The sequence below is a fragment of the Volvox carteri genome (assembly GCF_000143455.1).
Source record: "Volvox carteri f. nagariensis unplaced genomic scaffold VOLCAscaffold_18, whole genome shotgun sequence".
In the NCBI taxonomy this organism is placed as follows: Eukaryota; Viridiplantae; Chlorophyta; class Chlorophyceae; order Chlamydomonadales; family Volvocaceae; genus Volvox; species Volvox carteri.
In genome coordinates this window covers 1239611-1259349 of record NW_003307561.1, presented here as the reverse complement: position 1 = coordinate 1259349, position 19739 = coordinate 1239611, and the positions used below count along the sequence as shown (strand labels likewise).

The window sequence follows — 19739 nt, the reverse complement described above, 5'->3', positions numbered from 1 at the left end:
CCACATCTGTTTACAGTCTGGGTGATGCCACGCCCGTACGATCCCGCGTGCACTCGACCTACTTTCCCCCGACATGCCAGCGAGGGGACGCATGAATCATGCTACAGGGCTCGCCCCTTTCGGTGCTCAACAAGTATACCCAATTTATCATCCAGAATCCCGTTCCACATCCATCCGTACTTCCTTCACACGGCCTCAGGTGCCCTCACCCGCACCAACTTGTCCATAAGCACTGCCATTTCTGCCTGCTGAGCCGCCACCTGCGCCTGCAGCTGCTCCACCTGGACCTGCAAGTCACCGCGCCTCTTGACCACAGCGGCGCGCTTCTGCCGCTCAGCCTGCAAATGGTCACCACAGCAGGTTACAAGTTACAAGCTCCAAAACCCGTCCCATCTGCGTGCCCTTTCGCAAGCGACTGTAGTTGTTGGACTTAGTTGCATATATGATCTATTCGTTCCACAACGTACCTTGAGCTGGTCCCTCAGGGCTGCCAGCTGCCCCTCAATGGCCGCGTGCGTCTCCCTTAGGTGCACCGTCAGCTCCTGCTCCGCCCGCAGTACCCCCTGCAGCTGCGACTCCAGCTGGACTTTATCCTCCGCAAGCGATGACATCGTGGATCTGATGGGTGAAGAAAGAGCTACGCTGTTCCCTCAACATATCATTCACAAACAGGAAAAGCCAAGGGCGCCCTTTGCGGCACCAATGGCGTCCGCCAGTTCCGGCATCTTTTTCCCTCAACAGATTCTGTCAAAACGCGTTACGCGTCATCAACATTAATGAACGTGCCATAGGACAAGCAAACATAAGACTCGTCGCTAGTTCGATGTACGCGACGCGAGTTGCCAGTTGCGACGCAGGGAGCATCGCTTCAGGGGAAAGGAACCAACAAGCCCACATGAATACCTAGCGGAACAGCTAGACCCTCTGGAGCCTAGAAGCCGTAAAAAAGCACATTCCCTTTGCTTTCAGACTTACGCTTGCTCCTCTAGCTGCTGCCGCAGCGTCTCGATGACGGTCGTCTGCTCGGCGATGAGCGCGTCGCCGCGTGCGCGGCACTCCGTGGTGACTGCAAGCTGTGCCAGGTCACCACGCCAGCCGAGCCAGGGCCAGGGGAAGCAAAGCAAAGCAGAAGAAGCCACACTCATGAGCTATAGCAGCTACTAGCAACAGCAGATGGAAGCTGGAAACCACGCAACGAAGTCAATCCTCGCCAAGTCGTTCGCGCCTGATTCCAGCTGACGTGTGGCCGTGCGAACCCCTTCCCTCCCCTTTAAGTCAGATCCTAACCACGCAGCCGCGGTGTAGAGCCGCAGTAAGGTGCTCCTGGGCAACAGCGAGGCTTGTCCGCTCGGAGATCGTCCTGGAGGCCACCCCTTCCCGTTGGGCTAAGCGCTCGCTCAGTGATGCCTGGCCACAGACACCCTCTTGCCGCCGCAACCACTGCCCGTCCCTGCCCCCCTACCTGGTCCGCCAGTTGCTTAACCTCATCTGCCAGCTGCTGCCGCTCCCTGTTGCTGACCTCAAGGGCCTCGCGGGCCTGCGTCATCTGAGTCTGCGGGTGGGCGTGTTGGACGTGAGCTTCCTCGCCAGGTTGCGGCACTGCACCAGTACGGAACCCAACAGGGAATACAAGCTGCTGCATCCGTCGGGTGGAACTGCCAAGGGTTTCGGAGTCAGGCCGAGATCACGCTAGGCCCCAGAAGCGGGTGAAGGGACGCAATCCTGATCTTCAAGCCTACCGGCCGTAAGGACCGAGGTGTCCGTCTTGGTGCGATGCGGGCGCAGAAAGGCGCAATAGATACCTTAAAGCCTGCCCCTTGAAAAGCTGTGACCATCCTGCCAACCAGTGGCACTGGACTCATAAGACAAGTTATTACAGAGACAACCGTTTTTTTGGTAAAAAAATAAAAACAAGGAAAGCATATCCTCTGGGATTAGCCTTCCCCCGTGTGGTCTTTTCCATCCTACGTGGGCCTCCATCCCACACACGGCATGTGCGCACCAGATGGCCCGGGGGACCCTCCCAGGCCCCCGGGCTTTCAGAGCGATGATACCCATTGAGTTGGAATGGAAGTACGACGCTGCTGCCGTACCTGCAGCGTCTCGGTGACAACCTGGACGGCTGTGCTCCGGTGCTCTGAGGTGAGCAGGCGCTGCTGCAGCTGCTGCGCCTCCTCCACCTGCGCCATGAGATGAGCCCGCTCCTGCAGCAGCAGCTGCTGCAGCCGCGCCCGGTCCTCTGTGCTGGCCTTGAGCTGCCTGAACGGCACAGCGCAGCGTGGCGGTGGGGCTGGCGACCAGCATGGATATGCAAAGGAGCTGCTTCGGAGGGAAACACAACGCGACCCTATCAGCTCCGGAGAACCGGGCAATCCTCCCGTGCATTCACTGATGGCCCTGAGTTCCGAAAGAACAGCTCTGGAACCAGCACCCACATGAACAGAGCCTGCGCCAGCTCCTCCAGCTGACTGGTCGCCTGGGCCTGCCTCATGAGGACGTCCGCAGCAGCTTGCGAGTTACCTGGGGCGCATACATGGCATTGCATGACGTGACCCGATGTGGCAGCAATAGCCGCGACAGGCCGGAGGGCTGGCAGCGGCGCTCACGGGGCAGCCCGCAGCGGCTTACTTTTGAAGCTGCCGTACAACGCCCTCCATTTCCGTTCCAGCGACTGGAGGCTGTTATGGTCGCTGCCATGTACTGTAGGTGTGGGTTGCGGGCTGTTCACGAAGGTCAGCAGGCGTGCCGCGGGTGTTGCTCGGGGCTGGACGTTAGGAGCGGCGTTGGAAGCGGGAGACGCGGCAGCGAGGGCTATTCGCGCCCGGTAAGCTGCCGCCATCGCCGCGGCATCATTCTTTGACATGAAATCCTCGTCGCCTAAGGTGCTTGTTGGCGAACGGACACGAATCTCTTCCTGTGAAACATCCGTTACCTCAAATGTGCCTACCATTTGTGCATTCCGATGCATACGAATATCACTATGTTGAGGTTCGTGTAATGCAAGCCCATTTAGCCCCATCTCAGCCATTATTGCTTGGAGAGTCGCCACTTGTCTTTCGTTACGTCTAAAGTCAAAGTGGTAGGAGGAGGAACAACGAGTTTGCTAAAAGGGTACATTAATACTCCTTTTGCCTTCGCTAACAACCGGCATGACATGGTCTTCAGCACTGAGCAATTCATCTATCCGTTGCCTCCGAAACCGGCCGGCCTTGCGCGCGAAGGCCCAGGATCAACATCTATCTAGGGGGACTTTCACAGACACGTTAGTTCTCCTTGCTATGAAAGGACTCGCAGAGCACCAGTGCTTACAAGCTGTAAAGGCCAACGGTCCAACACCACCACAAAAGTGCAAGCCCCTTTGCAAGCCATTCCTTCAACAACAGAAGCGGCTGCAAATGCAGTAGACAATAGGCCAACCTTTACCATACATGCCTAGATGCCACTTGACTGTTCAACCTCATATTGAGTAAAATCCTCGAGCAATTCGAATGGGAACAAAGTACTCTACAGAAACAGTATTCTCTGCGTCAACTCTCTCCGCAAGCTGCGCAAACCATCAACCGCTGTATTTCCAACAAGATACGCTTATGGCGGTCCAGCTCTATCCCTGTATGCCAGAATATAACCAACATGCACGGACTCAAAACTTGGGGTGCAAATGCCCTAACACTACGCAAGACATCCACGCCGTTGCCAGTATAAGTGCATGCATGCCACTCATGAGGGCGATGCATGCTGATCAATCGTACTTATGCATATGCACGTATTCTCTTCCTCTCCGAAGCACATGGCGATGCATTGGGGCCGCCAGCCCATCACGACAATATGCCCATTCCTGTGGACAACTCACGCCGACTTGGCATCACCCCGGAGCTCCGCTTCAATCTGCTCCAGAGTTTTGCCCTTGGTCTCCGGGACCTGCAGGGACCGTAAGCAACCATGCGCATCACAGGATTGGCTGCATCATGCTCCCCCGGCTGCTGCAGTCCTGTTGACCCCTCACGCATCTTCCCTTCCGCTCACCCCGAATCACGCCCCTGACACAACTCAACCGAGGAATCTTTCTTCTCACCCCAATACCGTAATCATCCCCGGCTTGACAGTATTTGCCGCCAAGGGATCCCAGCGGTCTCCCGCTCTCCCACCTGCAGTACATGTCCTGAAAAGCCTTGCCTCCCCCTCTCCCCTTTCTCTCCCTCTCCATTCCCCCCGTCTCGTCAGATCCACAAAGACACAGGAAAACCATTGAATGCGACGCACACAACGGACACCACACTTGCACACACCCACCCACTTGCACACTTGCACACCCGCACCCGCCCACCTGGCTACGCACGTAGAACGCCCCCGCCAGTGCCATGATCCCGAAGAAGGTATACACCGGGGCCAAGCCGTACGACTGTACGGCAGACATGAAGGTCTGTCCTACCACCACATTGCAGACCCAATGGCTCACGAAGGCTGCTGACACGGCTTTGCCTATCGGAGCGGCGTGCAAAGCGGGGGATTGGAGGTAAGACGAACCACTAATGATTGAAGCAGAGACCAGAGATAGGCGTATACTGCCAGCAATATTTGTAAGTCACTGAGGGGTAGAGCGGTTTGGTTTGTGCTGTGGGTTTCGCCCGGGGGTGCTGTGCGGTGGGGGGGGATGACGAGTCTACCTGTCGGTTTACTCCTCTAATCCAGTCTACCTCGCCAGGCAACTGTCTCTTTCTCTATCTCACACACGCGCACACGCACACACGCACATACACGCTCCCACTGCCACTCCCACTCGCACTCCTACGAATGAGGCTAATCAACATGCTTCACTTCACCAGAGAGCTGCCTGGACCACCAAATTGCCCCCCCACCCCACCCCGGGGTGACCACCGCCACCAGCGCAACAGCTGTGCAGCACCACCACCACATCCGGAAAAACGCTGTGCTCTAGTGAACAGCCCACCTCGACACCTCTACCGCTATCACTCAGCCGCTATCTGAACCCGCACTCACGGCTCCCACCGCGTCCACCAGCCTACAGCACAGCCCACAGCCCCAGCAGCTCACCACACCACACCACACCACACCATCCTCCCTACTCCGCTTCCCCGGGTGCCGTACCACGGACCTCCCGCCCCACCTCTCACCTCGCGTGCTGAGCGGGTTGAGCTCCGGTACAATGGTCGCGGGCACGGGTCCGGCTCCCAGCGCGAACGCCAGGATGTAGCCCAGCGTGCCCACCACCGCGATGGTGCCCGCCTGGGGCTGCAGGGCGGGCAGGCTGAAGCCGGCAGCCATGGCGAACATGGCGGCGGCCTGGGGAGCAGCGGGGTACAGGAAGAGGGGTGCGACGACGCATAGACGATTGACGAAAAGAAGAGAGACATTTCCTAGACGGGTACTCCAAGATGAGACCAGAACTGTATGTAGGTCAGAAGAGGGGAAGGGGGGGAAAAGACGGACCACGAGCGAGTGAAGCTGCTGCCAAGGAAAGACTGCTCCGGACCGCTGACCGCGTTGTGTCGTGTGGGTGCCGTGTGGGTGCCGTGCAGCCGGAGGTCACAATCCGCCGCGGGACAGCGTGGGGGGAAAGAATATACGAAGAAACATACCTCCCCCAAGGCACATAATACATACATGCATATGTACGTACGTACGTGCATGCATCCTGACAAGCGCCGGGGGGCAAGTACGGACCTGTCCCAGGAAGCTGTTTGCCAGAAGCTGCTTGCGCCCCGCCCGGTCCATGAGCCCCGCGGCAATGACGGTTCCTAGGACGTTGGTGGCGCCCACTGCGGCGCTGGCCAGCGCGTCACTGCTGACACCCGCCTGCGGGTTGGGAGGGGGTGAAGGGGTGAAGGATCTCTCCAAGCCCCCAAGGGGGGCAAGGGGGCTGCTAGCTACTAATCCCCACCCCCACGCCAACCATCTGCAGTTTTCCTTACATTCCCAACCCGACGTACCGACATACATACGACGAACGCATGCAAAACCCCAAGCTGCAACCTCATGCACTACCCTCCCATGCACACACACACACCCACACCCGCGCCGTCACCCTCACCACCCCCCTTCTACCCTGCACCCCCCACAACCACCCGCCTGCCGGAACACCGACGAGGAGAAGTACACAAGTGCATTGATACCGGCGAACTGTTGGAAGGCGAACAGCGTCACCCCGATCAGCAGTGGCCGGGCGGCAGGGCCCCTCAGCAGCGCCAAGCCACCGGGCTGAGCCACCGCAGTACCTGCGGGGCCTCAGTCAGTCAGTTGGTCGGTCGGTCGGTCAGTCGGTCAGACAGTGTTGGACAGTGAGCGACACTCGCGATATACATAGTACTAGTGAAGAATGGAATGGTGACAGCAGTAATGGGACCCGAGGGGGGGGAGTCCGGGGCGCTTTGATGAGACTAACAGTCCGTCCATCGGGGGCCAGGGGTGGGTGAGAGGCGGTGCGGAGGCGGCGGCGGATAGGCAACCCGTTTAGGCGCATATCACCACAGTTAGTAAGTTACAAGTTACAGGTTACAAGCTCCGCACGCATGTGCGGGGAGGGGGGGTCCGTAAAAGTCGGGGGCCCCCCGGGACGAAACCATTTGGAACCATTTCTCGATGTGCGCCACGTGCCATCCTCGGGCTGCGCAGGGGCCTTGCTAATCATGTTAGCTGTCCAGGATGATAATCCTCGAACGGAGAGTTATTGCTGCAACCGGCTGCATTTCCATCTTCCCGTGTGGGGGCCGGGGCGCAGAGGGGCGGAGAATCTTATGCAGGATGAGCGATGGCGGGGAAAGGAGGGGGAAGGGGTGAGGCGGTGGGGCGGACGGCGGTATATTGCCCTCTGAAGATGGGCAAGATGGAGGATATATAAACTAGGACGTGCCACCCACCCGGGGAGCTGCCGTCCACAGCAGCCGCCGCCGCCGCCGCCGCCGCTGCAGAGGTCCGCGATGTGTCCAGCTCTGCCGGGCCCTGCGGTCCCCACAACCGCCTGGCCGCCTCCGCCGCCTCCGCGTCCCGGTGCTGCGAGGCCAGCCAGCGAGGGCTCTCAGGACCCAGAAGCATACCTGCGGGCGGGGGGGGTGAGGAGAGGGGAGGGCGCAGGAGGTAGGAGGTAGGGTGGGGGGAGGTGGATTAAAGGCGGGGTAGAGGAATGTAACAGAAAGCGGCCACTGGCAATACAACGGGCGGTTGGCCGCGAGCTCCGTCATGGGAAGGAGGTAAGCGTGACACAAACACAAGCACACAAAACATACAAACATACAAACATACAAAAAAGCATAGACATACAAGAGCACACACACACACACGCCCAACCCGAATTCAGCTCTCTTCCCACTCCATCACTGTACGCAACCTGCTTCGGTGGCTGCTTCAGTGGGGCGGCACGTGACAACCGACCTTTTCCTCCGATCCCAACGATGCCCTCGTCATTTCCCCCCCTCGTCCGTCCCACCCCACACACCCCACCCCCCACCCCTTTCTTCCCTCACCCAGCCCCAGCAGCACCGCGGGCAGCGCGGCTGCAGTGAACATGGCCCTCCACTGAGCGGCCGGCAGCACCACATTGACCAGCAGCGCCCCCAGGATACCGAGGCAGATGGTCAGCTGGTTGAGGGTGCCCAGGGTACCTCGGATGCGGGTGGGGGCGACCTGGGGGGGGATGGTGGGTTGGGGGGAGAAAACGGAAGAGGGAGAGGATTGCAGGACGGAGTGGGAAGGGAAACGTTTAAGACCTCCATGAGGAAGAGAGATGGAACGAGAATGGAGAACTGCACGCATTTACAGGAGGGCAAAGGACAAACTGCCAACTGCCGTTTTTGGCGGGATGAGTGGGGACGAGGGAAAGGCGTTGCCAAGCCTTTTTGTCCCCCTATAGCTTCCCCCCCACACACAGCAGGTGGCCTTGGTCCCCCTCCGTCCCAGCTCGGCCTAAACAGTCCCGCGGACCTGACAACCGACTTCAAATCGACTTCTCGCGCCGTCCCCCCTCCCGAACTCCTCCATTTTCATCTCCCTCCCCCTGCACCCCCAATCTGCCCCTACCTCGCTGATGTATGTGGGCACCAGCGCCGATGACAGACCAATCGCCGTTCCCGTCAGGAATCGACCCAGGGTCATGAGGGTGATGTCCGAGGCGACCGCACTCAGCAGGGGGCCGCCCATCATGGGCACTGCGGCCAGCAGAAAGGACATCCTGCGCCCCAAACTGTCCGCCACACCGCCGCCCGCCAGACTGCCCAGCGCCGCACCCGCCAGCGTGCTGCTCACCACCTGCAGCCAGGCGAACAACGCAGGGGAGCGCACCACACACACGCGCGCCTTTAAAAGTACATACTTAGCGCCGCGGTGGGGAGAGGAAACTGGCTCCGCGGCTCCGCGGCGGAGGTGGAGGATGGAAAGCGGAGTGAGAAAACAGAGGGGTAGGGGTGGGGGTTGAGACAAAGCACGGAGAGGAGTGAAGCAGATAGTGGAGGTAGACGGAAACACCAGTGTTGGCCAGGTGCTGCCGGAAGGGAAGGGGGGAACCCGCTGGGGGCCGCCATGGCGGTTGTGTTGGTGGTGGCAGTGGTGATGGCAGTGGTGGTGGCAGTGGTGATGGCAGTGGTGGCCCTGGAAAGCGGGGTCCAGGTTCGCTGCCTCCCTGCCTCCCTGCCTCCCTGCCTCCCCCCCCCCCCGGCCCCCGTGCCCACCAGCCCCATGAGCGCCTTGTTCCCCGCAATGCCCAGATCCCCCGCAATGGTCTCCAACGGTCCATTGATGACCGACAAGTTGAATCCGAAGGCGAAGCTCCCCGCACACGCCACCGCCACCGCCAGCAGCACCGGACCCAGCGGGGCCTCATTACCCGGGGCGGGACCGGGGGCGGAGGAGGGAAGGGGGGACAGAATGGGCAGCTCTGCGGATGCGCCGGTGCTGCTGATACTGCTGACGCCGGCGGGGCTGCTGACGTCGCTGCTGCCGGAGACGGGGGAAGAAGAGGAGGAGGGCTTGAAGTGGGCAGCAACACGGCGATATCCTCGATGGGGGGAGAGGAGTGGGTGGGAGGAGGGCAAGGGGGAGGCGGGGCCGGAGGCTGCGCGGGGGGGAAGAGAGGGGTGTGGGGAAGACTGGGGAATAGGTTGATGGTTAGGGGGAAGTGCAGGGCCGCGAAGTGCTGAACATACACATCAAATTGCATTTCATTGAGCCCGGCAGATATGTGCAAGTAGGACCAGGTAAGTTGTTCAGCAGCACGGAGACTGAAGTTGGAATCTGGAAATAAGATGGTGGAGATGTGGAGACGAACCGGGGAGAGCGGGGTCGCCGAGGAACGAACGTCCTGGGGCAAGAGCAGGCGCAGACCGATGGGTGTTGGTGCTGTGGAGGAGCTTTTAACACAACAGGTGATGTAGAGAAACGCTGCAGATGCTATCGGTAATCCTATTATGGGCAGGAAGGTATTCATCGACAAGGTACGATAAGGCCAACTACCGCTATTGGTGGGAATCGTGGCAAAGGTATCCGGATAAAATAAGGAATTACTACTTCAAATTGATTATGCTTTCTCGGGGTGTGGAGCTGATCTACCGCGCATCACGAAGGAATGCCCGCCACCTACACGCACCTGCGATCGATCGCCTAAGGTTTGTTGGAATCTGATAGCATGAACTTGATGCAAAGACGCGCGAAGCGTTCATCTCTGCAGTCAGCCTCCCTGCCGAGAACTGGCATCCCGCTAAGGTCGACATGGTTGATGCCCCCCGCGCAGTCAAAGCAGAAGCGGCAAAAAAGGTTAAAATCTTGTATGAAAATGTTACCACCGAAGACATATGCTTTGTGGTTGATGAGGGGGACTGTACTAACACTGCAGGCCGAGGGAGTGACGTCACGACAGTCGATATACGACAGGTCAAAGTAATGCTATCGCAAAATGATGGATCGCGCCGTAGGCGCTGTCAAAAATTTACCGCTTGGGATGTGCTAAAGCTTTAGGGCTTACGACATACGCGACCAGTGCAACATCTTGCCAGTACGTTTACGATACGAGGATGGCAAATGTTGGATATGACGGGAAATAATGGCAATGTATCAGAGCATTGGCAATATTGTAGCTCACATCTGCAAGAGTGCGTACATCCGCTTCCTACGCCTTACGATATGAGTTCCATTAGATGATGTTAATGATTCAGAAGCTTCGCGTTGGGAAGATTGACAGCGCTTCTCCAAGCCACCGTTGCCAAATCGTCCATTATTCTTGCGAACGGTTTCAACCGCTATTTAACCGACAACGGTCAGGTCGAGAAACCGGAGAGTGGCGGCTTGAGTCCCATATCGACTGCAACATTCATGTTAACGAATAGGTGCGACGGCCATCAAGGGGGCAAATGGATGTTCCACGTGCGCTCGCTTTTAGATCCTCAATTTCGCACCAGGGCATTAATTATACCCATCTTCCTAATCTGGTAATCATTTTTTTGCTTTTGCGGACTCCCACATAATAAATTTGGCTTATGATAACCCTCCCTGATTTCAAGGGTTTTACATTTTTCCTGTATATAGGAGGAGGAAAGACCCGGAAAGAAATTTTATTTGAAAAGTCCCAAAAGAAATCCCTGATGCTGCATATTTCAACGATGCTCTTAACAACTGATATGGAGCCTTATGGCTGGTTGCAAATTAAATTACGGGTGCGAGGCGAACTGCACTCCTGCGTACGGCGTGCAACTCGCAAAGTCGCAAATCGCAAGAAATCGCCCATATTTATACGCGAGCACATCAGTGATTCACTTTTCCGCGCCTGTCATATCCGATTGTGGCTGAGACACGTAAGCGTAAACACTTTGAAGTGGCATCTGCCTCAAAAACCCAATGGGCTCACACAGAAGGAAATGCCGAATCTGCTTTTCAGCCTAGTATTGAAAATCCTTTGCCTGTCAAGGAAATCTAGTGGCATCGCCCGCTCCTGCTTCACTGTAGGCTTCTTCTGTTTCGCCTGGCGACTCCTGCCGCGTGTCCTAGGACTTACTTTTAAAATATCCCTCTACTTCCTCCCTCCGACTATTGGGCCCGTATAACTGCTTTTGCGACCCGGGATAACCCGCCAAAACTTTGCAAGCACGTGCCTGACAACCACCCTCTCTTGTCAGACAACGATGCAAACAAGGTTGTTTGCCGTTTACCGGAATACATGGAGGAGGTCTGAGGTGTCAGTCTGAGCCCGACTTTTATTGTCAGAGCGTATTAGCTGAGGATGTCCATTCAAGTTAGTACGGCCTGGCCGAGTTCTTTTTGAATAAGGCCCACAGCCTTGTGCGGGAGGCGTTCCTAGGAGCGTTGCACTCGACACTTTCGGGGTCCATTGTAATAATCGCATTCTCTATTTCTCGGGGCGGAACTCTCAACCCGCACGCTGTCTTCTGCTGTCCCCGAGCGTTCCCTGGTGCTGATCTTTACAACCTTACGCAACCAGTCTTAGTCTGAATCACCACTTCTCTTGGTTGTGTCCCCTCCCCCGCCCCCGCATTCAGTCAGGAGAGCAGCCTCTGACTAACTGTTCTCAGTGAGCAGGAATGAACCACTGCCGCTGCTTTAATCCTACATGCATGGCCTTTCCCAACTGCTACCTTCACGAACACGTATCGCCTTCAGTTCGACGGGCCGCCATTGCGGGATTCCAAAGCTAACTGCTTTCCCCAGTTGCCTGACATGCATTCGTGCCTCGCTTAGCGGACCGCAGCAGCGGCTTTTGTACTAAATACATCGCCTTCCGTGGCTGCTACCTAGATGCAGCTGAACCGCCTCCAGTTCGAGCACCAGCATCGGCTTGCACCAGCTCTGCAAGCGCCTGTGCAGCGACTTCATCCAGCTTTCGTGGTTAGTTTGCGTGTCACCTGATGTCCTCTAAGCGGTAGGACATCGCCGTTCGCTTACCAGTGGTAAAAACGTGTCATTGTGTGCAAAGTTCTCTCGCAAGGTCTGTGCTCGAAAATTTCAGCTCTCTGTGCTTGTGTGTACTTCTCGTCAAAATATGGGTGGCAAGCACGTTCGCGCATTTGTCTACTGTAGTAATATTGTTTTAATACTTCTCCGATTGTAAGATCCGCCCTACAGGCGAGGAAAACTGAATCACATATGTGTTCGCGTGTAAAGATGGGGGAAATCTTGCGATTTCTTGCGGCTTGCGACTTTGCGAGTCGCAAGCCGTACGCAGAAGTGCACTTCGCCACGCATCCCGTATTTTGTTATACAGCCCAGCCATAAGCTACAGTTAGAAGAGTCGGAAGCATACTCACGCGAGGTATTCAGTAAGAGTTTGACAATTAGATGTTTAAAATGTCGTAAAAAAGTTCTATTTCAGGTTTGCTTTGCGTGCAACGCTTAGGCGTGCCTGTTAGAAATGGCAGTCCGAAGCACCCATGAGGACGGCAAGACCGAAGAATGCGTCCTGCGCGTCGTTAATAAATCCAATTGTCGGGTAAAGGTGGTATGGGTCGGCTTCGACGCAAAGGAAGCCTGTTACATGGAGCTCGAACCGGGGCATGCCAGGCCACAACGTAAGGATGATGTCCCGAGGCTGAATCGCGTGCGCCGCGGCCTACTTGCTCGTCCACACAGACCCACCACCCGCGTGTCACACCGATTTCCGCAGAGACCTACACTACACACTTGTGGCGCATCCGCTTCGCAGACACGGACACTCTGGTGGGCGAATACGCAGGTTAGCTCGTCCCCACTGTTCATTCGTCACGTAACGGTCGCTAGGGGAAGTGCGGAAGGGGTCTCCATACCCCGACCGTGCTGGTCGCCCAGGCACAAACCCGGGATGGCGCTTCTGAGGGCACACTCTCGGGGGCTGAGTGGGTGGGTAGTGGCGGGTTCGGTGCCCCTCCCCCGGCTTGCCGTACCTTCCTTCTCCCCCTTTTCCGCACCTACCCTCTGGCCCTCCCCTGCCCCTAGGCCCCTCCGCACTGCTTGAGGTGCCCTCCGCGGGCCCCCTCCGCATCAGCCCCTGGTCCGCCACCGCCCCGCCACCCCGACCCGAGTGGGGCAGCTACTGCAAACGGGGGGAGGCGCTGGGCATTGAAATCTGGGTGAGTGGGGGCCCCCCTTTTCGTGGGTGGGTGGTTGGGTTGGGGGATCCCACTCTGGGCTGATGCGGGGTGGGTGTTAAAGGGTGTGTCACTCAGGTGACGCTGTCGGCGAGCAGGTAATGTGACCGGCGTGTCAGGCGCGGGTGCGTTTGCGTGTGTGTATGGAGGAGTGGGTGCCATGATGGCAGCATGCACATGTGAAGCAGATAGAATTGGAGGACAAGTGGGGGGGGAGAAGGGTAAAGGTCGGGGGAGCATTTGTAAGGATGGAGGGTATGCAGCAGAAGTATAGTCGGCTGAATGTCGAACACGGGTGTGCCCGTGGGGGGGGGGATGACGGCGAGGGGTTGAGGGTGTTGGGGAGACCAATCGGGATGGGTGGGTGGGTGAGTGGCACAGTGAGGTCAGGTGAGGTGAGGTGCGGGTGCGGGGATTGTATTCACATGTGTAAACTGTGGAGCTGTCAGTTGTTTTCATGGATGTATGCATGTGTGTATGTATGTATGTATGTGACGTGTGGCGCGTCTGCCGTCACCACCTTAGCGGGCGGCTCTGTCGAAAAAGAAGATCCCCTGGGGGGTTTTCGCAACAGCGCTCACCGTCAACACTCCGGACCGGACACATGGGGGGGGCCGGGGGAGGCGCCACCGTCTGGTCTACTCTTTCCCCCGGGGCCCGGCCCGTCCAACCCCGACTGCATGTGCTTGCCTATCCCGCCAGTCATACGAATGCGTGGATCCGCGTGCCGTACGAATCGCCGAGCATATTGTACGGCGGATGCTGGAGGCCTCCCCTTCTGATGTGGTTGATCGGTTGGCGGGTGCGGGGGCGTGTGTAGCCATCATCGGGCGGGGCCAGGTCACCACAGACATACCCGCACACGCCTTCCTGCGCTGGTCGGAAGGCAAGTGACCCGTTGCCGGGGAACCCGCGGCTTTACACAACCTGTACACGTATGTACGGCAAGAAACTGCAGGCCGTAGGAATGTGTATGTATGTGTGTTTGCGCGCTCTCGGGGAACATGTGGATGGCTATGTGTACGGCATCGAGCGGGAGGGGCAGGAAGAGGTGTGTTATTGCCCGTGGGTTTGGTTACGGTGAAAACCCCGACTGGGACCGGGACCGGACCGGGAAGCCCCGTGCGCGTTTATCGGTCAGTGTACGGCAGCTGATTTCTGACACTTGGCTGCACATGGCCCCAACCCCCCGCACTCCGCGTCTAGGTTCCCCCCTCTCCGCCCCCCCTCACCCTCTACGTCTGGTACACTCTTGCCCTGGCAGCAGCTTCACTCGTTTGTGGTTCGTCTTACCCCCGCCAACGCCCCTCCTCTTCCCGGCCCCCCTAGGCGGCCGTGACACGGATTCCACAACCCGGGGGTTGGGGGGCACCCTGGAGAGCCCTACCACCAGCTGCGGGGAGGAGAACCTGCTTATGGAGGATGATAGGTGGGGGAAAGACGAACCACACGCGATTTAAGCTGCTGCCAGAGCAAGATAGTAGCAACCGAAAGAACTGACCGAAAGGCGTCCGTGGCGAATGTGACGACTGTAACCTCGGGATGACGACTGTAACCTCGGGATGAAGAATTGGCGTAGAAGTTGGAAGTCCTACCTGATAGGTGGGGGCGGGGGGGAGAACCTGCTTATGGAGGATGATAGGTGGGGGCGGGGGGGAGAACCTGCTTATGGAGGATGATAGGTGGGGGCGGGGGGGAGAACCTGCTTATGGAGGATGATAGGTGGGGCGGGGGGGAGAAGACGGGAGGGGTGGGGGGTGGAAATACCCGCCGGGTTACACACGTGTCGAGTACACGTATGTTTGGCGGGAAAATGCACGATGGAGTTTCCGACACCAGTGTCTCGATGGAAGGGTCAAGGGGGGGGGCACGCAGTTTCCCCCCACTGCACCCGGGGGAGGGGGGCAGCGGGGTGAAGGCCTCGGGGGCCCCGGAGTGTGTGTGCGTGTGTGTGCGTTTGGGAAGGGAGCCAGTATGTGCATCAGCCCCACGGCGAGCACACCGTGCCGTAGGGGGATTGGTACGGTGCGCTCGCACCTGTACAGCAGCAACAAGCACTTCGGGGCTCCGCCAGCGCCCCTTCCCTGGAGTGACGATGATGATGATGGTGATGGTGACTGCCCCGGCGGCACCACCGGATATTGGGCCAAGTGGGCCCTGTGTTGAGATCCGGTGTGTTGAGATCCGGTTGTGAATAACCTTATTTGTTCCTACAGACAGACAGACAGACATGCGGACAGACAGACAGGCAGATGTACGAGGTTGTCCTCCCTTCTCTTCCCCCAGGTTCTACCCCACGGAGAACATTCTGGTGCACGAGTTCGGGCACGCGGTGATGAACATGGGACTGGCCGCGGAGGACAGAGCCGCCGTAAAGCGACTGTACAACAAAGCTTACCGAAGCGGCCTGTACGACAAGGGTGCGTGCTGTCTGTCTATCTGTCTGTCTCTACCACTCCCTGTCTCTCCCCTTTCCCCCTCCGCCGACCCACCACAGTTGCCGTACTATCGATGTCTTTCCTGATGCGCGGTGATGTTAGCACATACATACAGATATATAAATTAGGGTTTGGCACTACTGGTAAGGCGCGACCATTGCCCCCGGGAGATCCCGGGATCGATACCCATTAGGGTCAAAAGTCCTTCCGATGGTGAACGGCATTGCGCCCCTAGTTGATAGACGGTGGTGACCTGGGATAAAGTTAACCTGCGAGCCGACCAGGAATGGAGTTGGGCCGCTGTCGACCCGGCAGATTCCGTTGGATGCTGGTGGTGGGTGCGGAACCTGAGCGATCCACTGAGAAGTTGACTAGGGTGACTGGATGAGGGTGCCCCGAAATACCGGGGAAGGCAGGGTTTCGCAGGGTAGCTGCCACGGGCGAAGATACACCCCCCTGTTTCACACATCATACAGATATACGTACACACACGCGGCGCCTTTTAGTGCCGTGTCTTCATCTCCTGCAACCCAGCAGTGTACGGTTGCCCGCCCGTTGATCTTCTCATGGCCGTACTTTTACAGCGCCCCTCTCCATCTCGTTCCCTCCCTCCTGGCAATCTCCCGTCACCACCCAAGTCTTCCCGCACAACCACAACCCGCACTCAGATCCCCCCGGGCCCAACCCCGCGGTTAGCCCACGTGCTTTTTGATAAGGCTGGGTTCACCACTCATGCAGCATGTACGACATGTACGGCATGTACGACACCAACACCGTCAGCTGGAGTCCCCAACCCCTGGCAGGTTGCACCGCGCACCCAACCCCCATCCCCTGCTCCCTAGCACAGCCCGACCCCGCACAGACGCCTACTCTCTCACTGCCCTCCCGGCGCACATAATCCGAGTTGGCGGTCTTCCTCCTGGCCCTGGGTCACATCACTATGTCCCCGGTTGCCCTTGTTTTCATACATACAGACATTTAACATGCATATATAACGTACATAACATACATACATAACCTACATAACGTGCGTACATATATACATACATACATACATAACCTACATAACGTGCCTGCATACTTACATACATACGCGTACACGCGCGCGCAGGGGCGTACATCATGGAGAATGAGGACGAGTACTGGGCCGAGGGGACACAGGTGGGTGGTGCTCATGACAGGACATGTGGAAGATCAAATCGAGAGGGGGCCATGTTGACCCTTTCGTGAGTTTCCTTTGTTTGGTGTGGGCTCGGCTGGTCGGCTGGTCGGGGAAAAAGGGAGAGAGCAAGTTTTGTTTATTAATACAAAATGTCAGTAAATAGTTATGATGTGTACGGATGCTATTCGGGTCTATCGCTCTGATATATATATATATATATATATATATATATATATATATATATATATATATATATATATATATATATCACCTTGCGTGGTGAGGGCAGGGGGACCCCGTGTCGGGGATGTTGGGGGACCCTGGCCCGTCCTCTCCTCTGCCCCCTTTCAGAGGGCTGCTGCGGCCGCCTCTTCCTGTCACCTCCTCGCCTCGGAATCACCAACACACCTTTACTGACACGGACACTGCCATGGACACGGCCCTGTCCAGGCCTGGTTTGACGCCACCATTCGTACGGACGTCACCTCGGGTGTCAACACGCGGGGGCAGCTGCAGCAGAGGGACCCAGGGCTGGCCGCATTGATGGCTCGAGTGTACGGAGATGGGTCCTGGAGGTGAGGGGGGGCCTTATGGTGTACCGTACAATACACAGCTTTTTGGGGGTTGGCATTCGTGCCGGGGTGTGAGGGTCATGAGGTGTTCTCTCTTCTGTTTTTCCCTCCTTCCTTTCTCTTTGGGGGAGAGGGGAGAAGTAGTGTTTTGTAGTAGTGTTGGTGTTTTGTGTTGAGGGGGTTAAGGAAGTCAAAAGGCAAGTGACTTGGATGTAGCTGACCGCGATGAGTTTAGGTTGTTGTCGGGGTAAACCTGGGCGATGTTTGGGTTTGGGGGCCGTGGACGTCCCCCTGGATTTTCCACCCCCCCTTTTCCTTTCTCTTGCCCTGGCAGCAGCTTCATTCGTGTGTGGTTCGTCTTTCCCCCCTTTTGGAGTGCACTCAACTGTTCTGTGCAACTCCGTTGTGATCGAGCTCCGTTGCTCCTGGGCGGCCTTGAGCTGCGGGCGGCCCGCGGTGTTGAGTCAGCCCGTTGAAAAGTAAACCTCCATTCCGCCACACAACGTTCCCTCCTGTTCCAACCCCCACCCGCAACCCCATACGTGCCCCCATGCATATCTCTTTCCATTTTCACGTAAGCGCCCCCCTAAGAAACATTAAAGCAAATTTTGAGTGCACCTGCCCTCGCTTTGACCGTACTTTGCCTCCCTCTTGTCGCCCTCCTGCAGGTACCCTCTGGACAGCCCCCGGCCCTTTCGATGTCATCACACCCCGCCTGAGGACCCCAGGCAACAACCCCCCGCGAGCATGGACGCTGCGACCACCTCAGAGTCGAAGCAAGAGCCCGCCGCTTTCGAACCCAACCCGAGCTCTGAAACCCGGCAGGTGCTGCCAGGCCAGGGTGGGGCTGCATTTGTCTCTATCAGTAGTACCGCTGCTGTAGCAGTAGTTGCCGGCACCACTGGCAGCAGTAGCAGTACCAGTAGCAGTCCCGCTGCAGTGACGTTGAGTGCACCCGGAGTGGAAGAGGACATGGAGCGTGTAAGACTGGCAGCTCACCGGAATGATGGTGGTGGTTGTGGTGGTAGTGGTAGTAGTGGTGGTTTCCAGGCCCAGGCAGGCGGGTTCCGGAGCGCACCCAGAATGATGATGATGATGATGGGGACGAGGTGCTGCGGCTGTCTCCCAGGGGTCCGTAGGGGCCGGGGAACCCTATCCCTTGGGGACGGAGTGGGTGAGGGGGTCGGGGAGGGTGGTTGTATATCAGTGCCGTCGTCAAGGGGGGATAGCTATGGGGGCTGTGGGGGGTGGTTAGGGGTGGGCCCCCTGCGCAGAGGAGCGCCTGGACTGGGGTCGAGTCCAGGGTGGGGAGCTGGAGGCCCAAGCGCGGGTTGCGATTCAGCTGTACGAAGTGTGCTGAGGATGGTGTTACGGGGACCTGCGCCCCACGCCACTGTCAAGATGTCCTAGTCCTAATGGGCCGACTGACAAACGGGCAAGCAGCCGACGAAATAGATGGACGCACAGGCAGCAGATTGACGTACATACAGGTTACAACTAACAGACATACGAACAGAGATATGAGAGGCAGCGGAAGGTGGAGAGTGTAAGGCAGATGGATGGCGAGGCAGACGTATAGGCATCAGGTAAACAGGTACCAGATGCCGCCCTAGATATTTATGTACTTTGCATCACATTGACCATCATGTTATGGTCGCTGTGTTTTGGAAGCAGCAGCAGCAGGAGGAGGAGGAGGAGGAGGATCCTCCCCCACCACGGGGTCTTAACACTAGTGGGGACCTTTTTGTATGAAAGTGTTTACATGTTTTGTATGAATATTTACATGTAGTAAAGCCACTGCAGGCTGTGTTGTACCCGCAGTAAACATTATATTTTGTTAATGGAAGTGATGACGGACATACATATACCACTACTCTGCGAGCATTGCTGTAGCTTTGGTGTGCGCTTATCTGCTGCTCCTCTGTTGCTGCTTCCTGGAACGATGGTAGAAATGATAAAGAGAGATTTGTTATAGAGGTTGACAGGTAGCTAGAGTTTGTCTGCCTGCCTGTGAAATGTAGTTGTCAGTAGAGAGACAGCAATGCAACCTCACGTACACGCACGCACTTCGGACGCACCATCACAATCTGAGGGACACACTATTTTTGCTTCACCAGCGATGCAGCAACACTACAAGACATTTCCCTTTACAGCGATAGTGCTAGATTGGTGTACCTTCATCACTTCCTCGCTCGAGTCCAGCGGTCCAACAACACCAGGTGCTGCCCGACCGTATGTGAGACAACTCGGTAGGTAGAGGTATTTGAAGAGAGTATGATGTCGTTACAGGGTGGTATAGCTTCACCAGCGGCCCCCTTTCCCTTGGAGGCAGTTCCCTGCTCTCCCCTGCGAGAGGGGCACCCTAATCCATTGAACCCATCCGACTTCAGAATGTATTCATTGGGTTCAGCAACTCACCACCACAACCAAAACTGCGGATCAACGGCGCCACAACTTATTTTAGCTCGCAAGTTGATATAATAATCACGTC

At 57.3% G+C, this 19739-nt stretch overlaps 4 protein-coding genes across 4 annotated transcripts in view; 1 reads left to right on the top strand and 3 right to left on the bottom strand.

Annotated features, from left to right (window-relative positions):
- Positions 1-185: 185 nt before the first annotated feature.
- VOLCADRAFT_117558 (uncharacterized protein) lies at positions 186-569 on the bottom strand (the record flags this gene model as incomplete). Its single annotated transcript, XM_002950272.1, has 2 exons — positions 186-338; positions 468-569. Coding segments are annotated over 2 exons (255 nt in total), but the record flags the coding sequence as incomplete, so codon positions are not given.
- A 2721-nt stretch (positions 570-3290) lies between these two features.
- On the bottom strand, positions 3291-9784 carry VOLCADRAFT_104700 (uncharacterized protein). Its single transcript, XM_002950271.1, has 10 exons — positions 9593-9784; positions 8679-9061; positions 8032-8259; positions 7479-7638; positions 6876-7052; positions 6064-6233; positions 5683-5814; positions 5133-5301; positions 4325-4479; positions 3291-3918 (listed from the first exon to the last, which is right to left on the bottom strand). Exons 1-10 carry the CDS (start codon positions 9714-9716, stop codon positions 3847-3849), a joined length of 1770 nt encoding a protein of 589 aa, XP_002950317.1. The 5' UTR covers positions 9717-9784; the 3' UTR covers positions 3291-3846.
- A 2580-nt stretch (positions 9785-12364) lies between these two features.
- VOLCADRAFT_117556 (uncharacterized protein) lies at positions 12365-18073 on the top strand (the record flags this gene model as incomplete). Its single annotated transcript, XM_002950396.1, has 9 exons — positions 12365-12521; positions 12617-12685; positions 12925-13058; positions 13779-13878; positions 14406-14505; positions 15363-15496; positions 16626-16675; positions 17127-17251; positions 17917-18073. Coding segments are annotated over 9 exons (1026 nt in total), but the record flags the coding sequence as incomplete, so codon positions are not given.
- The window catches only part of VOLCADRAFT_90822 (uncharacterized protein), a gene marked incomplete at both ends in the record, with an annotated part of 5555 nt that continues 3768 nt past the window's right edge, over positions 17953-19739 (bottom strand). Inside the window, 4 exons of the mRNA XM_002950270.1 lie at positions 17953-18182; positions 18248-18406; positions 18874-18905; positions 19667-19680. Coding sequence (XP_002950316.1) covers positions 17953-18182; positions 18248-18406; positions 18874-18905; positions 19667-19680 — 435 coding nt within the window. The remainder of the gene's footprint in view (positions 18183-18247; positions 18407-18873; positions 18906-19666; positions 19681-19739) is intronic.